At 41.6% G+C, this 18305-nt stretch overlaps 1 protein-coding gene across 5 annotated transcripts in view; it reads left to right on the top strand.

The window, feature by feature from the left end:
- STK4 (serine/threonine kinase 4) overlaps positions 1 to 18305 on the top strand; it is a 91647-nt gene that overhangs the window by 50379 nt on the left and 22963 nt on the right. For all 5 annotated transcript variants that reach the window (XM_049650709.1, XM_049650712.1, XM_049650711.1 and 2 more), the window contains one exon: positions 489 to 646. In XM_049650709.1, coding sequence (XP_049506666.1) covers positions 489 to 646 — 158 coding nt within the window. The remainder of the gene's footprint in view (positions 1 to 488; positions 647 to 18305) is intronic.

The raw sequence follows: 18305 nt of genomic DNA, 5'->3' as shown, positions 1-18305 counted from the left end.
TTAGTCCAGTCCAATCATGAGTTTATCAAAAGGGAGTCACCCTATTGTATCATTCCCCTTCTCTACTCCGTTGGCTCTAGAAAATGTTGTCTACGTAGATGACAAGTAAATATTTTTGCTTGCTTCTCTGTTTTCAGTCTAAATGTTACAGGAACACGTTGCCATCGGAGACCCCCAAAATACTACTTGCATCTTACTCGGGGTCTTTACATCACCCAAGTCTCTCCATCCAGAAAAAGGGGCCCTGGGGAAATATTTGCATGTATTTGAGGGGGGCCACAGTCCTCTGAAATTCCATGAGAAGCATTTGGAGTGAGCATTTGTGCATTTCCTGTGGTTTTTACTAGATTCTCCTCAGGGTCCTTCTCTAAAAAAGCCACTGACTGACACACAGGCCGAATGAAGGCCGTCTGGGGATGGATGTATCCATTAAACTTATCTGAGGTCGAAGATATCATTTTTCTCCTTTTGTTGTTCTTGGTTTTCAGGAAGGGATGAGACCATGCAGCCTGCAAAACCATCGTTCCTTGAATACTTTGAACAAAAAGAAAAGGAAAATCAGATCAATAGCTTCGGCAAAAGTGTACCTGGCCCCCTGAGGAACTCCTCAGATTGGAAAGTGCCGCAGGATGGAGACTATGAGTTTGTAAGTAGTGCTGGAAGCCAGTGGTTCTGTCTGCTGGGCAGAGTTATTTGCCACAACACACATCCAGTTCTGTCACTTCACCAAAAGCTCCAGAGCGTTTTCTTGTGCAGTGTAAGCCTCTGGCCATTGGGCTGAGGGCCTCATGGGTTCGAGACGGCATCTTCACTGACATTTGAGTAGGTCTGGGTCTAATGGCATCTTCTTTGCGCTAAAAATCCTTCATTCACTTGCCATTTGTCTTTTTGTCGAGCTTGGAATTCTTAATGGTAAAAGAAATCCTCATCGAGTAAGGACCCACATTTCTAGTTGATTTGGGATTGTGACTTTATAGTTAAGAATTACACTGGAGGGCAGTTCATGCTGGTGTGTGGTGTCTTTTCTGTTTTGCTAATCATTACCCTAATTTTAGACTCTCTGAGAGGATTATTCTGAATGTTGCCTGAGGATGAATATTAAACTGTTCCAAAGTTTCTTATGAAAAACTGGGTGTGTTTTTCCTTTCTCTGCAGTGGAACATTCTCCCTCAACCACAGACACGTGTTAATGTTCACAGAGATTCAGTGAGCAGAGGCAATAAAAAATTGGGGGAAAAAGTAAGCTAAGGAGTCTGCATTCCTTTTTTTGAACATTTTTAGAAAAGAATTTTCTCTTTAGGGATTTTTAACTTTTACACTCTTAAATTCTGTCGTCATTCTGATGTTGCTTATGAAAGAATTTGGATTGGACATTGTGGTTGGATTCTGGGAGGCCTTTCTGGCCCTGTCTTTCTACTCTCCTACTCACTGGCCTTGAGGTAATGACCTCCTTATCCCATATGTAATTTCTACCACTGTACAGTAGCAGGAATGTCATCGTGTGTGCTAACGGTGACAGAGGTCATTTGAGCATCAGAATAACCCACCTGAGGCTGTTTTACTATTGAGTCCCTGAAGCCCTGTTAGAGCCCGCTTCATGTGCCTTGTCATCTGTTCATTCATTTACTTCTTCAGCATCACGTGTTACTGTCAGCTATTCACTCATTTATTAGTAGACTCGTGAGATTTGAATTATTTTGGCGATTCGGTGTTGCCCACGTGGTTGCCTTCAGCGTATTCGTAAGGACTGATTTTCTCGGTTGAGTGAGTCTCTAGGCAAAGATGAAATAACTTCTGGATACCGGATACCATCACTGTGACAGAAAGCTTCAGAATCCTCAAATCTGTATTCCTAGGTGTAGTGTCCTTTTCTTTGATAAAAGTTAGTGATCCCGAAATTCCGGGCATTTTAATCACTGTTTTTGGATCGGTAGCTCCAGTGTTGGAAGAATTCTCTTTTCTCTGCCATAGTTTTCCCATACTAGGATTACTGGCCGAGAAGTTGTTTTGGTGGGCAAGCTGCTTATGCAGAGAGGCTTTCTTTCATAGGTGTTTAGAGAGCGTGCTTTCCACTCTGGGAATAGGCAGCTGCTGGAGGGAGTGGCCACGAGCGCCGCGAGTAGGTGAGCACATTGCCCAACCTGGACTGTGCCTGGCCCGGGTGGGAGGAGGTCCTGAGACTCCCTCTACACAGAGCTTGTAAACTGGCAGCCTCCGGCCCACAGACCTTTTTGTGTGCCTATATTGTGTTTACAAACCTTTGAGTAGTTGCTCAGGTTTGAAAATTGAGAGCTTTTAGATAAAATGGTGGATCGCTGGCTTATTTTGAAAACTTGGAAGACCTGACCATAACTGTCTGCAGCTGCACAGCAGCTGCCCTTTTTAGGTCTGGTTCTCAATGTCTGGCCTCCTTTATTCATGTGTATTGACTGACCTGGCTGGCATTTAGGGGCATTTGACTGGGTTCTTGCTGTAAATCCTTAGGATGAGTATATGGCCACATTGTACCTGAACCAACCTATCCTACCATGTAAAATTTTATTCTACTTTTACTGTCCAAATGTCAACAGAATTTTTAATTTCTCTTTTAAGAGAATCTCAGACCAAGCAATGAAAGAAAGTTTAGGTGGGGTGTACATGAGCTGCTGTTTCAAAAAGTACCAGAGCAGATGAAAATGATTTTTAATGCCTTCAAGTTCTTGCTAGGTAGCTCTTGCCTTAACCCCAAACCGAGCATTTGAAATAACGGCCTCAGACAGTTTCTTGAAGAGTCTTCCCCAGGCCAGCGGCGTTGGTATCTCTTGGAAACTTGTTAGAAATGCTATTTCTCAGGCCCCACCCTGGACTTCGTGAATCGGAATCTCTGGGGGCCGAGTGATCTGTGCTCTAACCAACCTTACACTCGATTCTAATTTGCTAAATTCTGCTCTAAAGGTTTTTAGAGTGCAGTACAGCTTTTTTTCTAACCAACCTTACACTTGATTCTAACTTGCTAAATTCTGGTCTAAAGGTTTTTAGAGTGCGGTATAGCTTTTTTTCTTTCCTATTGGCAGTATAGAAATTCAGAAATAAGGATGTATTCATGATTTATTAGCATTGCGTGATTTTTTCAAATTTCTTTTTTACTCTCCTTTTGCGTCTCCTGTACTCCTATTGGAGTTTCCAAAGAAGCACATAAAAGAAGGAAAATATCCATTAAAAAAAAAATTTTTTTTAATGTTTATTTACTTTTGAGACAGCATGAGCAGGGGAGGGGGAGAGAGAGAGAGGGAGACACAGGATCCGAAGCAGGCTCCAGGCTGAGCTGTCAGCACAGAGCCTGACACGGGGCTCGAACTCACAGACCACAAGATCATGACCTGAGCCGAAGTCGGATTCTCAACCGACTGAGCCACCCAGGCGCCCCGGAAAGTATCTGTTTGTAAGTGACATTTGGCAAAGAACAAGCCAATTTGTGGCGTGAAGAAAGTATTCTGAATAATTTCACTGAGTTTGTAGAAGGTTGTGTGTCAGACTAGCTAACATGTCTCCTTCAACAATCTCTTAGGGACGCTGATTTCCCAGGCATTTAACACCATTTAGCTATGAAATTTAATACATTTAACAGGTTTTAATTATGAAAAAGATACTCTCTTTCTTCCTGTGAAGGCAGTTGCTATTTTGAAATGAATTTTTTGCCCAAAATGGCAAATAGGAAGTAATTTTGTCAGGAGTGGTAGAATTGAATACTGACAAAAACCATCATATTTTCATCTGAAATTGAATACTTTTGCATTTCTAAAATGAATTACCTTATTTGCCACGTTGGAAAAGCAACAAAGGTTTCCTTTAATGTGTAATATATATTGTGATTAAAGTATAAATAAATTAATAAAAGTATAATAAAAGATGCTTGAAAATGCAATATTCCCTAAAATCAGCATTTCAGAGTCTGTAAACACATTACAAGCAATGAAAGTTGCTTCAAGTAGAATTCAGACCCTCCCATTTTGCCGTTTGCAAAACCATAAAAAGCTGTAAGCTTAAATCCAGTTTGACTCACGAATCTTCCAGAAACACACTGTAATCTTTTAGTCTAAGGTGGCTTGAATGCCAGGAGGGGTGAACAAGACAGATGCGGCTGGAGCTTGCAGTGGTGAGGGAGACAGACGTTAGGTCAGATAATCTATCTGTTCAGGTAATAATGGCATTGGAGGGGAAAAAAAGCCACAGTAAAGAGATAGCATGAGAGAAGGTCTTGCAGAGCAAGGAGACATTTACCAAGACCTGAATGAAGAGGGGCAGCATGTACAAAGGCTCTGAAGCTGGATGTGGTGGGCGTGATGTCAGGAGAGAACGAAGCCCGTCGTGGCGGGAGCAGAGTGACATGGTTGATAGCAGCTCCGATGTAAACACTTCAGTAATTATAGACATGTGAGCGCGTTAAAATCACCTTGGGATCAAAATAACAGTCAAAATCCAGCTAAATCTTGTTAATAAGAGATAATAATGAAAATAAAATATCACTGAAAAGTTTAAAACAAGAAAAACACACACTCAGCAAAATCCTCGCTGAAAGGAAGTAGCTGAAAGAATATTAATATCAGATAAAATAGAATCTAAGACATAGTGCATGGGGAAAAGATATGTTTTCTATTGCTAAGAGCTGTGCTTGGTCAGAAGACCTAAGTCGTGAACTTTGTATACTTCTCCCAAATTGCTAGAAACACAGGTGGCAATGAGAAAACGGCAGCCATGGATTAAGGCGTAAATTGTCTTCTCAGAATTGGACATTTCAGTTAAACAAAAAAAAAACAAAAAAAAACCAGAGGACTACAGTTAACAAGGTTGATAAAACCGAAAACAGGAACACTTTTCAAATCTCTATGACACTTTGAAGACATATATGGAAGAGTCACAGAATTTGACTGTGTTTTAAAGTTGCTCAGAAAAAAATCCCATAAAGAAACGATACAGGCCACGTTCACAGACTATAACACAAGAAAATTAGAAATTAACAATAAAATAGCTAAAACCACTTTGTTCCATTTGGAAATGTAAGAGTATATCTCCAAATATTTATTGTTTTCAAGATAAAGTAGAAGTTGTAAACTATTTGGAAATGAGTTACAAATACCTGCAGGGTTCAGATCTGTAAATTAAACCTATAGGATGCAGCAAAAATGGTACTCTGAGGAAGATTTATTGCCTTAAGTGTATTTTCTTTTCAGGATGTAAGAAAGACTGAAAATAAGACAAAATAGGATAAAGGTAAAAGCAGAATTCGGTGCATTAGAAAACGAACAACAGAGTTGTTAAAGTTGTAAAACTAAATGCTGGTTCTTGGAAAGGACCCACGCATGACAGATTCGATCAAGTTGAAAAGGAAGAAGGTCCCAAAAAACTGCGAGAGAGAAGGGAAGAGAGAGTTACTAAAGATAGAGGAATGTCAGAGTGGGAAGAGAATATTACTATTTATGATGTGATGTCTCTACAATTGAAAACCTAGGTACACAGATGTCTAAAACATAGGCCAGAGTTCCTTCCCATATGGAAATGTATCAAGATGTTTTTGAACCAGAAGGATAATGAGGTTGGACCTATACCACCAGGCGTCAGATCGCACAAAACCACAGCAATGAAAGCATTGTGATAACTGGCCTAAGAATAGAACACAGATTAGAGGTGTAGAGAATAGAGTCAGGAAACATACCTGTGTATATATAGGAGTCGGTGTAACAACGGTAAAATGCAAAATAACGTAAACAGTGTGACACCATTTTTGTTTTTTAATAACCACAAAACATGGTACATATTTCTGTGTATATGCACACAGGTGACCGCAGAGATAAAAAACAGCATGTGAAATGATTTGATGAGTCATTACCTTTGAGAATGTCAGTTGTAACTGTTTTTACAGCAAGAACGTATTTATTACTCTTAAACTATTGCTTACATTTGAAAAAAATAGAATGTTTTAAAAAATTCTGCATAGGTTTTTCTGTGTGGGTTTTTTTTTTTTTTTAATGTTTATTTCTGAGAGAGAGTGTGAGCAGGGGAGAGGCAGAGAGAGAGAGAGAGAGAGAGAGAGACAGAATCCAAAGCACACTCCAGGCTCTGAGCTGTCAGCAGAGAGCCCGATGCGGGGGTCGAACTCACGGACCGCAAGACCATGACCTGAGCTGAAGTTGGATGCTCAACCGACTGAGCCATCCAGGTGCCCCCCACCTTTTTTTTTTTTTTAACGTTTATTTTTGAGAGAGACAGAGAGACAGAGCATGACCAGGGGATGGGCAGAGAGAGAGGGAGACACAGAACCCAAAGCAGATTCCAGGCTCCGAGCTGTCAGCACAGAGCCCAACATGGGGCCTGAACCCATGAAACACGAGATCATGACCTGAGCTGAAGTCAGATGCTTAACCAACTGAGCCACCCAGGTGCACCCCCATTCCTGGTTCGAGTCTAAATAGAGTCAGCCAGAGCTTCTGCAGATCTAAATGATCTAGTACTTTTCAGTCTTAATAACTTTATTAAGTATTATTGATTATTAGTTCTTGGTCTGTTAGTTTTTGGAGTAAGTTTCTTATTTATTCAAATGAAGTTGTTTCCAGATATCTTACGACTCATTCTACAGAATTGATAGTAGTTGCCCCCCACGTTAACTCAGTCTCTATTCACTGAAGCCCTCTGTATGTATACTTTGTGTGAATAGGCAAGGCTGAGAGATCCTTGACAGCCAGGACTGATTTAACTCATCTTTGTATTCCTAACATCTAGCAATTGCCTGACTTAAAGTTAGCATGCTATTTTTTTTAAGTTGATTTATTTATTTTGAAAGACAGAGAGTGTGTGAATGGGGGAGACAGAGGGAGAGGGAGACTGAGGATCTGAAGTGGGCTCTACGCTGACAGCAGAGAGCCCCATGGTTAGCACACTATTTTGATTACACTCTGAACACAGTCTCTGAATTAATTCAACAAATACAGTCACTATCCTGAGAGAGTTGATAGTGTAGCAAACAAGACAGATAATCAAATCACTTTGATACATTGTGCTAATAATAGCTTACATTTATTGAGAACTTCCTATGTGCTTGGCATTGGACTAAGTCCTTCCTATGTATTAGCTCAGTCCTTGTAACTTTCCCAGGAGGCGGGTAGTATTGTTGCTATTTTACGGATGAGCAAAGTGAGGCTTAAAGAGAGTAAGTAATGGGCTAAAGTGGTACAGATGGTAAGTGGACAGCGGGGATTTGACCCAAAGCAGTTTGGCACCAGAGTCCATCCTCTGAACCACCTTCTGTAAAGCTATTGTGGTAAATTCTGTTTATAAAGTGCATATAAAAATTGCTGTAGGAGCCCAGAAGAGGGAGCAAGAACCTCAGCAGGAACCCCAGGGAAGGCATCAGGAAGTCTCATTTGAAGTGTATTTTGAAAGAAGAAAAGGAATTCTTGATCTAGAGGAGGGAAAGGGTGCGTGGAGGCCTTGAGGAATGTGGGATGCCGGGAAGCACGGAGAGATCGTTTTTTTGGAGCCCAGCGGGTGTGGGTGTGTGAGCGGAGAGGTGCGGGACTAAAGGCCAGCTGGTCGATAAGGAAATGCCCCGTGTGCCCTTCTTTTTTGGGAAATATTTAGTAGTCTTTTAGGTTTTTTCCTTGGTGTATCAGAAAAATTAATAATAGACTCCTAATGCAACTCAAAGAGCTAAACTAATATCTCTCTGAAGTTGTGCGATAATGGGCCCATCAGGATGTAAAACCATTGAACTGTTAATTCAAATTTAATTTGATAAAAGTAACAGAACCTGAACAAGATTGATTGTCTGGATTCCCTATGCAGTTAAAGCCATCAGATGGCTCTTTGTGGGAGGGAAAGATAAATTTCAGCGCTGAGGTTTCCCCAGGAGGGTAACAACAGCCTGTGATTTCATCAGACTTTGTCTTAACTCTCCTTTCCTAGGTCAGGGCTCCAAATGTGACTGTGAAGCAGAGATTTCTGTGGGTTTTTATAAAGAAGCTTTATGCTGCTGTCAGGACATAATTGATTATTCATTGTGTGAGAGGCTGCGCTCTTTGCTTTTAGTTACGCACTTCAGCAATTAGACATTAGGTGGGAGGTAAGGATGAATACTTTATTTGTAATTTAAAATTATCAATATGGTAGCAGGAATGCTTTATTGACTCATGTTTAAATTGATGCATCTTGATGTTTTCTGGGAACGAGGTATCTACAGCTTGAAACTTTATCTGCCATTGTATAGAAACAAAAGAATCAGTGTCCAAACAATTTGTCTTTGAGTTTATTGCCCATTTATTTAGAAATGAGTTTTAAAAGACGAGTACACAGCCTTAACTGTCCCGCTGGCCGAATGGAACCTAATGTCTGGAAGTTGGAGTTTCATCGCTGGCAGCGCACACTGTTGCGTGGTTTCCCGTGAAGCGACAAGCCTTACTTTGTTCATTTGTGAGAACGTGGCTTCCACGTTTCCAAGTCCGAGTGGCCACAGTGTGTCATTCTTTCAAGGAGAAACAGTGTTCCATGAGAAAAGCAGCTCGTTCGCATCACAGCTTATTTGCACAAGCACTTTGCTTCAAGCCAGCCAACCCAGTGCGGTGCACGGCACGGCCCGAGTGCTTTATGCAAACTTCCCATTTCGTCGCAGATGGTATTAAAAAGACATACTCCAAGATTGAACTTAAATAAAATTACTGCTTTTTACTACTTCATCAAGGACATTCTTTTTTTTTTTTTAAAGTTTATTTATTTTGAGAGAGACAGCGCGAGTGGGGGAGGGACAGAGAGAGAGAGAGAGAGAGAGAGATGGAGAATCTCAAGCAGGCTCCACACTGTCAGCGGGGAGCTGGATGTGGGTCCCAAACTCACAAAGTGTTGAGATCATGACCTGAGCCGAAACCCAGAGTCGGACAGTTAACCAGCTGAGTCACCCACGTGCCCCATCAAGGACATTCTTAAGGAAATTGTTTGTTTGTTTGTTTTCTTTTTTTTAAGTGGGCCCTCACACCCAGCATGGAGCCCAAGGCAGGGTTTGAACTCGCCACCCTGAGATCAAGACCTGAGCTGAGATCAAGAGTCAGATGCTTAACTGAGTCACCCAGTTGCCCCTTGTTAGGTTTTTTGTTTCTGTTTTTGTTTTTGTTTTTTAACTGGAGCCTGTGGTCGTGAAGAATTCAATAGCTGCTAGTACCGTTTGGTGCCACTTGATTCATACAGAGGGGCTAGCAGTGTTACTCACTGTTGCTTTTGTACCGTTAGTGTAAATGTCAGCAACGGTAGAAAGGGCAAATCATATCTCTATGAAGACAGTTTGGTTCCACAGTTTCCTTAAGAGGGTGTGAGGGGTTTCCCAGGTGTCTGCAGGCTGTACTCTAAGAACTGCTGATCTAGAAGCTAACTCAGACTAAAATCAGTTCTTTTTGGCAAGGATATTTCATAGATGGCATGTGCACTTCCATCAGGAGGTTCAGGATACCTGAATATATGCTCATCTCTCTTTCTCTTCTATAAGCCACTGAGGATCATTGCCTACATGCATTATTTCATTAGGGGTTGCAAAATTGTGACATTTGATCACTCCTTTTCCATTTACCAACTGAAATATTTCTATAGTGAGGTGCTTCATTAATTATGTAATCTCAGCTATAATTTATATAGGAAAAGCAGCGATATTAAAATATTCGATGCATTTCAATCTTTGCAGTTACTATTTTTTTATGTTCAAATTCTTCCAACTCGCTATGACCCCAATAGTTCTTTTTAAAATAAAAAAAATTGGTTTAGTGATGTATATACTCCCCAGCAACTTTTCTCATGGCCTCCTTTCTTTCTAATGTGATGAGCTGTTCCAGGCTCATGTTGTATGTTTCTTGCTCCAAACCTGGAAGCAGCCACATTTTTAAAGCTTTTTTGAGGTATTATTGGCACAGAATATATGTGAGTTGAAGGTGTATAGCATGATGATTTGATACATGTATATATCGTGAAATGATTACCACAGTCAGGTCAGTTAACTCTTTTATCCCCACACACAATTATGTGTGTGTGTGTGTGTGTGTGTGTGTGTGTGTGTGTGTTGATAAGTTTTAAGATCTACTCTCAACTTTCAAGTATATGATACACTATTGCTAATTATAGTCACCATGCTGTACATTAGATTGCCAGAGAGTACTCATCTTATAGCTAGAGCTTTGTACCCTTTAACCAACATCTTTCCTTTTCCCTGATCCCCAGTCCCTGGCAACCACCATTCTGCTGTTTTTTGTTGTTGTTATTGTTGTTCTTTGTTCTTTGTTTTTTGGTTTTTTGTTTTTTGTTTTTTGTTTTTTTTTTAATTCATGGAAACAGCCATTGTTAGGAGGAATTTTCTGCTTCCTTTTAGTGGGAAATAGTATTTAGAGACCATGTTCTGGGTACAGGGAGTGCTCACCGCAGTTAGGTCATCATTTTCCCATAGGCCTTTTCAGTAGGTAAGACCAGAAGGTATGTTTATTACAAACTCATGAGTTCTTACGCTATTTCCAGTACAGGTTGAATACTACAGGGCTTGCTCTTAAACACATCGATCCTACATCTGTAACTCATTCCCTCACCCTAAGGGTCTCAGCAACTGCAATGTAACTTGTCATCTGCTTTATGTCCCACAGTACATATGCCATCCCCGAATCACAATACCATCACTTCCACCAACAATAATTACTGAAAACAGTTTAATATTTGTATTGCACTTCTCTTTGTCCTTAGGCCATATCCCCGGTGAGATGTGCGGTCAAATCATTGTATGCTTGTCACTTGCAATAATTTCTGTCTGTGTAGTTATGCCACAGACACAGTATGTAGATAGATTTGTTTTCTCATCTTGTGTTTTTAGATATTGCTTTTTATTGTTTCAGTTTACAATTATATAAACTATACAGCTCCAAAGGTAGATTTACAGAACAGAGTTATTTGGACTTTGCCTCTGTCCTTAAACCCTCTACTATTAAAACTTCTGTTAAAGCCTCTCTCCTTTTTTGTTGTTACGTTTTGGTTATATATATTCACATATACATGTGTATTTGTACTCTCCTTAGATAAGCAATAGTTCACATACTTTCATCATGTACTTTAATCTACCTGTTTTCACTTAACTGTATAGCCTAGAAATCACTCCGCAGCGTTGTACAGAGAGAGTCCTCGTTCCATTTTTTCTGATGCTTAGTGTTGTGTTGTGTGGCTGTATGACAGCTGATTCAGCCAGTCTTCTGTCGATAGACATTTAGGTTGTTCGTAGTGATTTTAAAGTCGATCACTTCATCAGCCCATTCCTAAACAGAGAACGAAGCTTTCTGTAATTTGCCACTTTTGTTTTGTAAGGCTCATGCTTTAGTCTTTCAGTTTTGAGAAGCGAGTTACATACTTATGCCTTTATGGCTTTCTCTCTCTCTCTCTCTCTCTTTTTTTTTTTTTTTTGTAGTTAATGTTTTTGTTTGTTTGTTTTCCGTTTTATTGGCAGCTAGTAAATTTATTCAGAGTTCTCTCTCTGCCACAATCTGGTGCTGTTTATATAAACCAATTAGACCTTAACGTAGTCATAGCACCTGTATCACAGGAAGGTGCGTGATCAGTCTCCTGGCAAACACTTAGAGGCGGGAGTATCCGAATGTTCTTGGGTTGGTATTAACAAGTGAAGGAATTCTCGGAGGACGGGATTTCCTAATTGCTGTAATCAGAACCTGAAATTTCTTTGAGTATGAATCTCATTACAACCAAAGCCAGGTTTGGTTCAGTTCCTTTAATTTTGCTAAATTTGAAGTCAGAGGAGAGAAAGGAAAACTATTCTAAGTTTAGTATTATTTACTCTTCATCAGTAAGAAGGTTCCAAAGGCTAAAAAATATTTTTAAATGTAAATTATTTATCAATCTAGAAAGCAGAACTTGAAATTTTCAGCTGGGGCAAATGTAAATTGTTTTTTTTATTGCCGACCCCGCAGCCATGACTTAGAATTGTGATCTCATTCACCTAGACGTATCTGTGTTCACTCTTCTTCCTTTGAGCTTCAAAGATACTTTTTTCCAGTCTTCCTTCTCAGCCTCACCTCCCATTTTTTTCCTCACATGGACTCCTGACAGTTCAGTAATCTATATTTCTGGAACATGAAATACTGAGAAGACAAGGAGCTTTATGCCTATTTTCTCACCCCCATCTGAAGAAAGAATCTCCTTTAGAATTCTGAAAGCAGTATTTGCTTTTATAGCCTCATGCCTTTGAAAGAAAAAACATGGTGTGAACTTTTCTCATTACCTGAGATGTATTCCTTGTATCATTCCGTCTTCTGACATGAGTACATTTACTTAAAAAATCTTGTTGTTCCGCCACTCAAATGAAATACAATAGAATCGAGCGTCTTCTGCCTTTGATGACACGTTTACTCTAAGCAGGAGAAACTGAGTGGAATGCATTTGGGATGCACGTCTCTTTTCCTTTCTTCATCTCACTGTTGGAGCTGGATGCTGTTGGGACTGAGATTTTGAGGGAAGAAGGGGTAGGGAGAAGAGGATTCAGACAGGAGGAATGGTTGGTTTAATTGAAATGCTACTGAGAAATTTATTGAGAAATAAATATTGATTTTTATTGAGAAATGTATTGAAACACTACTGAGCAAGATCGAGCTCTTTGGGTACATAGGTTGTTCTGCACATCTAAGTATCAGACAGGAAAGTGTTGTATTTCACATTTGTTTAGAAGGTCTTACAACATTGCCGTGGGGTCTGTTTGTGAGGACACATGAGTTGCCTATGCGTACCTGTACCTAAGTGCCTGCTGGTTTGCTAACGCCTGCTAGTTAAAGGCCCTGCAGTCAGACTTTTCTGATCCTAACCCCAGCACTTACCGAGTATAGTTTTAGGCTAGTTTCTTTTCCCCTCTGTGCCTCAGTTTCCTCATCTGCGAAGTAGAGGTAATCCTAGCACCTATCAGATGGATTCTGTGTCTGTATGAGAATTAAATGTGGTAGTGCATATTAAGTGCCCTCAACATAGGCACTTCATAAATGTTAACTTCCTCCTCCTTCCCTGCCTTCTCCCTGCCTTTCCTGAAACACTGTCCGCAGAGGAAACTGCAGTAACCCAATCCCCTTTCCCTGGTGATTTGACACTGACTTCCACTTGAAAACCAGAAACACATCCCAGAGACACTGACGTCGACCTGCTGTAAGAGAGAGGAAGGAGAGCTGTTGCCCGCTGGAAATGGATTACCCAGGGTGATCGTGGGTACCGTTCTTGGGGCTTCCCAGTGCTTGCTTGCTTTCCCTTACTTCTCTGTTCCGTATAGTTTTTCTTTGCGCCCGCCCATCCTTTCATAAATTCTTAACATACTGGCAGTTTTCAAATCCGGCCACTTTTCGATTGCTTCCGCTGCAGCACACGCCTGGTGCCGAGAGACGCCTCCCCCTCGCTTCTCGCGCACGTAGCCTCCTGTGTGGAACTTATTCGTGGTACAGAGAGGTGGCCGGCTGCATAAAATGAGTGATAAAAGTAGTTCATCATCCTGGAAGTTGGACATTGTGTGAAGCGAGCAGAACGAATGTTCAGTCATGTCGGAAGATGGGTGCGTGGCCTTGGCTTCAGCCAGCACGGTGGAGGGGTCACTCTCCTCTTTGAGTTTCAGATTTGTGGTCTGTAAAAAGCATTATACGACCTGTCTCTGTGGTCTGTAAAAAGCATAATACCACCTGTCCCGTTTTTCCCAAAGAGCCAGAAGAAGGATCAAATGAAAATGTAGGTTGGGGTTATTTGAACTAGGTTTATTTTTAGAACTATGGTAGAATTCTACCAGCAGAGAATTGTAAGATTGCTTATGTTTGGTTTTGGTTCACAGTATGTTAAGTATTACTTATTTTATTAGCATCTCACTTTTTATTTTACTTTAGTAAAAGAAAATGACATCTTTGAACAATAACAACCCAGACGCAGAAGGCCAAGGGAGTAGTTAAGCTCAGACTTCTGGTATACCTTTGTTTGCCGATGGTGGTAATGTTATCACCGCCATCACATGTTAGGTTAATATAACACTTAATATAGTTAAAAGAGCATTTATACTTTCCTCTTCAATTTGGTGATGCTTACTGTGTTCCTGTGAAGGAGGCAAGGCAAGGTTTCTTATGTCTTTCAGAGTTTGAAGATTTGAAGTCCAGAGACATTAAAAGGCAACTTTCCTGCTTAATGCCAGAGTTAGGCCTAGAACCCAAATCCCCAGGTTGCCTCCGGTCTCTGTTAATCCTCGAGTGCTTTCTTACATGAAGAAAACAAAGCAAAACAAACCGACAATGAGCTCCAGGCACATACTAGGTACTTATTCCATGCTACAAAGCAGTAAAAGAATCTTCTTTCAGATAATGTGTGATGGGGACTATGGAGACCAGGAAAACTGATTTCAGGTTTATTGTGTATTCCTGGGAATTCTGTGATACTAGAAGAGTATTTGCTATTGACACCAAATGATTTTTTTCATGCCGATTCAGAACATACTGCAGATTGGCAGGCCTTACATTTCATTGTTTATATAAATAATTCTCTTTTGGAACAATTTAATTTTTACATTCTTCTGCTGTTTCTGTTTACTTTGTAACTGTGGGTTATGCAGTAGTTATGCTGTTGTTCAGGAAATGTCATGCTAACCAAAAAGGCATTATTTTCGGAACACTTTCAGTTTGACTAAAGGTAACCTCTGTGAAAACAAAGGTATCCATTGTAGAAAAGTCTTAATGGCCGTGGCGAACATTTGATATACTCTCCCATTGTATCTCTGTCACAGTGTGCTTGTCAGTGTCATTTGGGCACTCAGTCCCCGGTTTTCCTTCTCTCACACTCTGTTGTCTGTTCAATGCTAGCTTTTCTGTAAACTTCCGTTTCTTACCTTAGACGTAGGTATTGAATATTTGTAGTAACCTTCATGTTGGTTATTTGTCTTTCTTTTCCTCCCACCCTCTTTTTTTATTATTATTACTATTGTGATAAGACGACTTAACATAAGATCTACCCTCCTGGCAAATGTTTAGGGGTACCGTACAGGTCGTTAACTGCCGGCATCAGGCAGTGGAGTAGAGCTCTAGGACACAGTCATCTTGTCTACCTGAAGCTTTGGCTAATAACGTCTTTGTTTCCCCTTTACCTTGTCTTTAAATTTTATTGGCAGGGACACTTGTTCTCTTAAGGTTGTAGAATTTGAGGAGAAAATGGTGAAAGTAGCAGTTATTGAGTGCATGTTGTGTGGTTGGTCCCTGTAAATGTTTTCTTCCATTTGCCTCTCACAGAACCCTCGTACAATGGGTTTTATGCCCATGTACTTGACAGTGAGGCCCAGAGACTCGAGGTGAATAAGTGATGGCCTTAGGTTTTTTTTAATCCTGATTTTCTGATGATAAGACCATTGTTTTTGTCACAACTTACGTGAAAAGTGTTATGTGTGCACTGGTGGTAAGCCTTTGTCTAATTCAGAGGCTCCATATTTTCTTTCTTGGACGTGCCTAGCCTTAGCCATGACACACAGGTGCTCAGAGTGTGTTATTTGATTACGTTGTTTGAAACCACTGTGTGTTCTTTGAAAAACTTTCCACATCTTTTCATCATTTTTTTTTTTTTTTTGCACCAGCCATTCATCTGTGTGTGTAGGAGCATGTTAGTTGGCTTATAAATTGGATTGATGTGTAATTTAAATTCTTTGCCACTTCTTTGGTAAGACGTTGGTAGAGAACATTGATTGGAACTGAAGTGTTGGGAATCCCCTAGATTGGAGTTGGTAAAGCATGAAAAGCATTTAGCGAAGTGCCTGGCAGTCCTGCTCTATTATTCATATGCTGGTTCCTTTCAGAGCAACAACTTCGATACAGTTAGAGAGAGCCACAGATTGAGAATCAGATCTCAGTTCTGACAGTAACTAGCTTTGTGTCTTTCAGCAAGCCACCTAATCTTTCTGGGGCTCTGGTTTCTTCATCTGCTAAATAAATGTGAGATTAAAACTCTTCAAGGGCCCTCAGACTCTCTGTCTTTGTTTGCTAATCTTTAAAATGGAGATAATGCATATCTGTCATAAGGGGTTATTTGAGCCTAGAAGAGATAGCTTGTGTAAAGCATATAAAAGATGTTCAGTCTATGCAGGATTTCCCCCCCTGTCCTTTTAGAATGCAGGGGGTGCCTTGGATGCCCTGGAGACCAAAATGAGCATAGGAAGCAGTATAACATACCGACCAAGAGACTGGATTCAGTCCTAGCTTCACTGTTGACGAGATACATAACCCTAGGCAAGCCACTTAACCTAGGAGGAAGATACTAATCGTATTTATGTCAGGGTTATTGAGAAAATTAAATTAGAAAATGCTTTTAAAGTGCTTAGCAGAGTACCTGACATAGCAGGCGTTCAGTAAATCTTACTTATGTGCGTAATACTGAGCTGGGAGAGGTGAACCACCGGGGGAAGAGTGAAAGATAACGATGTGGGCTGCCCAAAACACAGAGTTGGGGCCAGGTCCCCAGCTTACTTCATGGTTTTGTCAAGGGCCCTGCTGTGGTAGCTGCACTTCCTGGTTAAATGTTGTCTGCTTTGAAGAGTCTAGTTAGTACTTCAGATGAGCCTAATTCTGTTGTGACTTTCTTAGTCACAGGGTTCAAATATCACACACACTGATTCAAACAGACCTTTTATGTGTTCTCCGATCAGATGGTGTCCCTTCTGTGCCTGCCTAGAAGCTGTAAGACCTGGGAAGTTCCCACATTGATGTTCTTTTTCAAAACCGCTTTAATCCTGATGGTGCCCGAGAGAGAGAGAGAGAGAGAGAGAGAGAGAGAGAGGATCAGAGAAAAAGAGAGATCCCCAGAGAGACACCGAGAGCTGGATCTGGGCACCCACACCTGTCGAGCGCTTCCGTTTGTAAATGCTGAGTTTGCACTGTGCACAACATTGGGTCCGAGGGTGGCCGGCTGCCGGGGGAAGGGCCAACTCAGATCCCCGTTACAGAGCCACCGGTCCCTTCTATTTGCTCTTTGTTCAGGAAAATCCTATTGAATATTAAACACTATTCTAGGATTTTGTAGCCTTCAGACATGGAGGTATCTTTTAAAGGTTATATTCCCTTTTTGTAACTAAACTTTTTATTTTGAGGTCATTATAGGTTCACGTACAGTTGTAAGAAATAATATGTGTTGAGGTCCTTTTTCCACATCTTGCAAAATTACGGTGCCTTATCACAACCAGGATATGGACATTAATACGTGGAGATGAAGGACAGCTCGTTGCCACAAGGAGCACCCCTGCACCCCCCCCCCCACACCCTGTTTCCTAACTCTTGGTGACTGCTAATCTCTTCTCCATTTGATGTGTCTCTTCTGGAGTTTAAAAAATCTTAAGGGAGTGGTGTTTCAAATGAAGTGAAGTCAGGAAATCTGCTGCCTTCTCCCAGGGGCTCTTATTCCCAGAAACGGCAGGCCCAAGTACAAGGTCATCCTCACGCATTGTGGAGAAACATACAGTTCCAGATCCACGTGGAAGCTTCCCGCTTTCGAGGGCTGCCAAGGCTGTACTGATAAACCGAAACCAGGATTAACTAGGATTAACTTAAACCAGTTCCTGGGATGAGTCCAGCTCCTGTGATAAAATACCATATGCCACCCACCACGTTATCTGTGGCCACACTTCTCTGTGGCAGCTGGGCCCTTGAAGGCAGCCTCGGCCCAGAGGCTTATTGCTGAAAGAATGTCCGACCGTCCTGTGAATTCAGCACTTGGTGTGAGCATTTGCAGAAACAGTGCTCGAGTTGCTGGTGTGAGATCACTACGGCGATTCATGTACCCTTCAGCAAGGTTCGTGCTGCGTGTGTTCGCCCCCGTTCACACTCCTCCCATCTCCATCTTGTTCCCTTGGAGAGGGAAGACCCCACAGAAGGCCTAGTGTTCACTCCCCGACTGCCGCCCCGGCGCCCGCCCCCCTACCCCTCCCTTCTCTGCGATCTGAGCCTGGGCCCGTAAAACCAGGCTGGGCGGCCGGAGCCTGGAGGAAAGCTCCCTGCGGGAGCAGATGCCTGTCAGGTTTGGCGCCATCCTCTTGGAGCTGCTCCAGCCTGAGGAACCTTGGCAGTTAGGGGATCCTCCCAGCTGCTCTCAGAGAGAAGCCCCAGGCAGCAGTACTCTTCCCCTGGCAATGGATCACAGGGATCACACATCGCACCCTGAGGGGTGGGGGGCCTGGGCACACACGGTGTTTACGGTGGGAATTGCTGAAATGGGCCGGAGCTCTCCAGTTCACTGCAGACCGCACCACTTCCCGTCTGCAGTTTCAG

This window comes from Panthera uncia (genome assembly GCF_023721935.1).
Source record: "Panthera uncia isolate 11264 chromosome A3 unlocalized genomic scaffold, Puncia_PCG_1.0 HiC_scaffold_11, whole genome shotgun sequence".
Taxonomy (NCBI): domain Eukaryota; kingdom Metazoa; phylum Chordata; class Mammalia; order Carnivora; family Felidae; genus Panthera; species Panthera uncia.
Note: the sequence above shows the minus strand (reverse complement) of the source record. Positions and strands in the feature narration are given on the sequence as shown.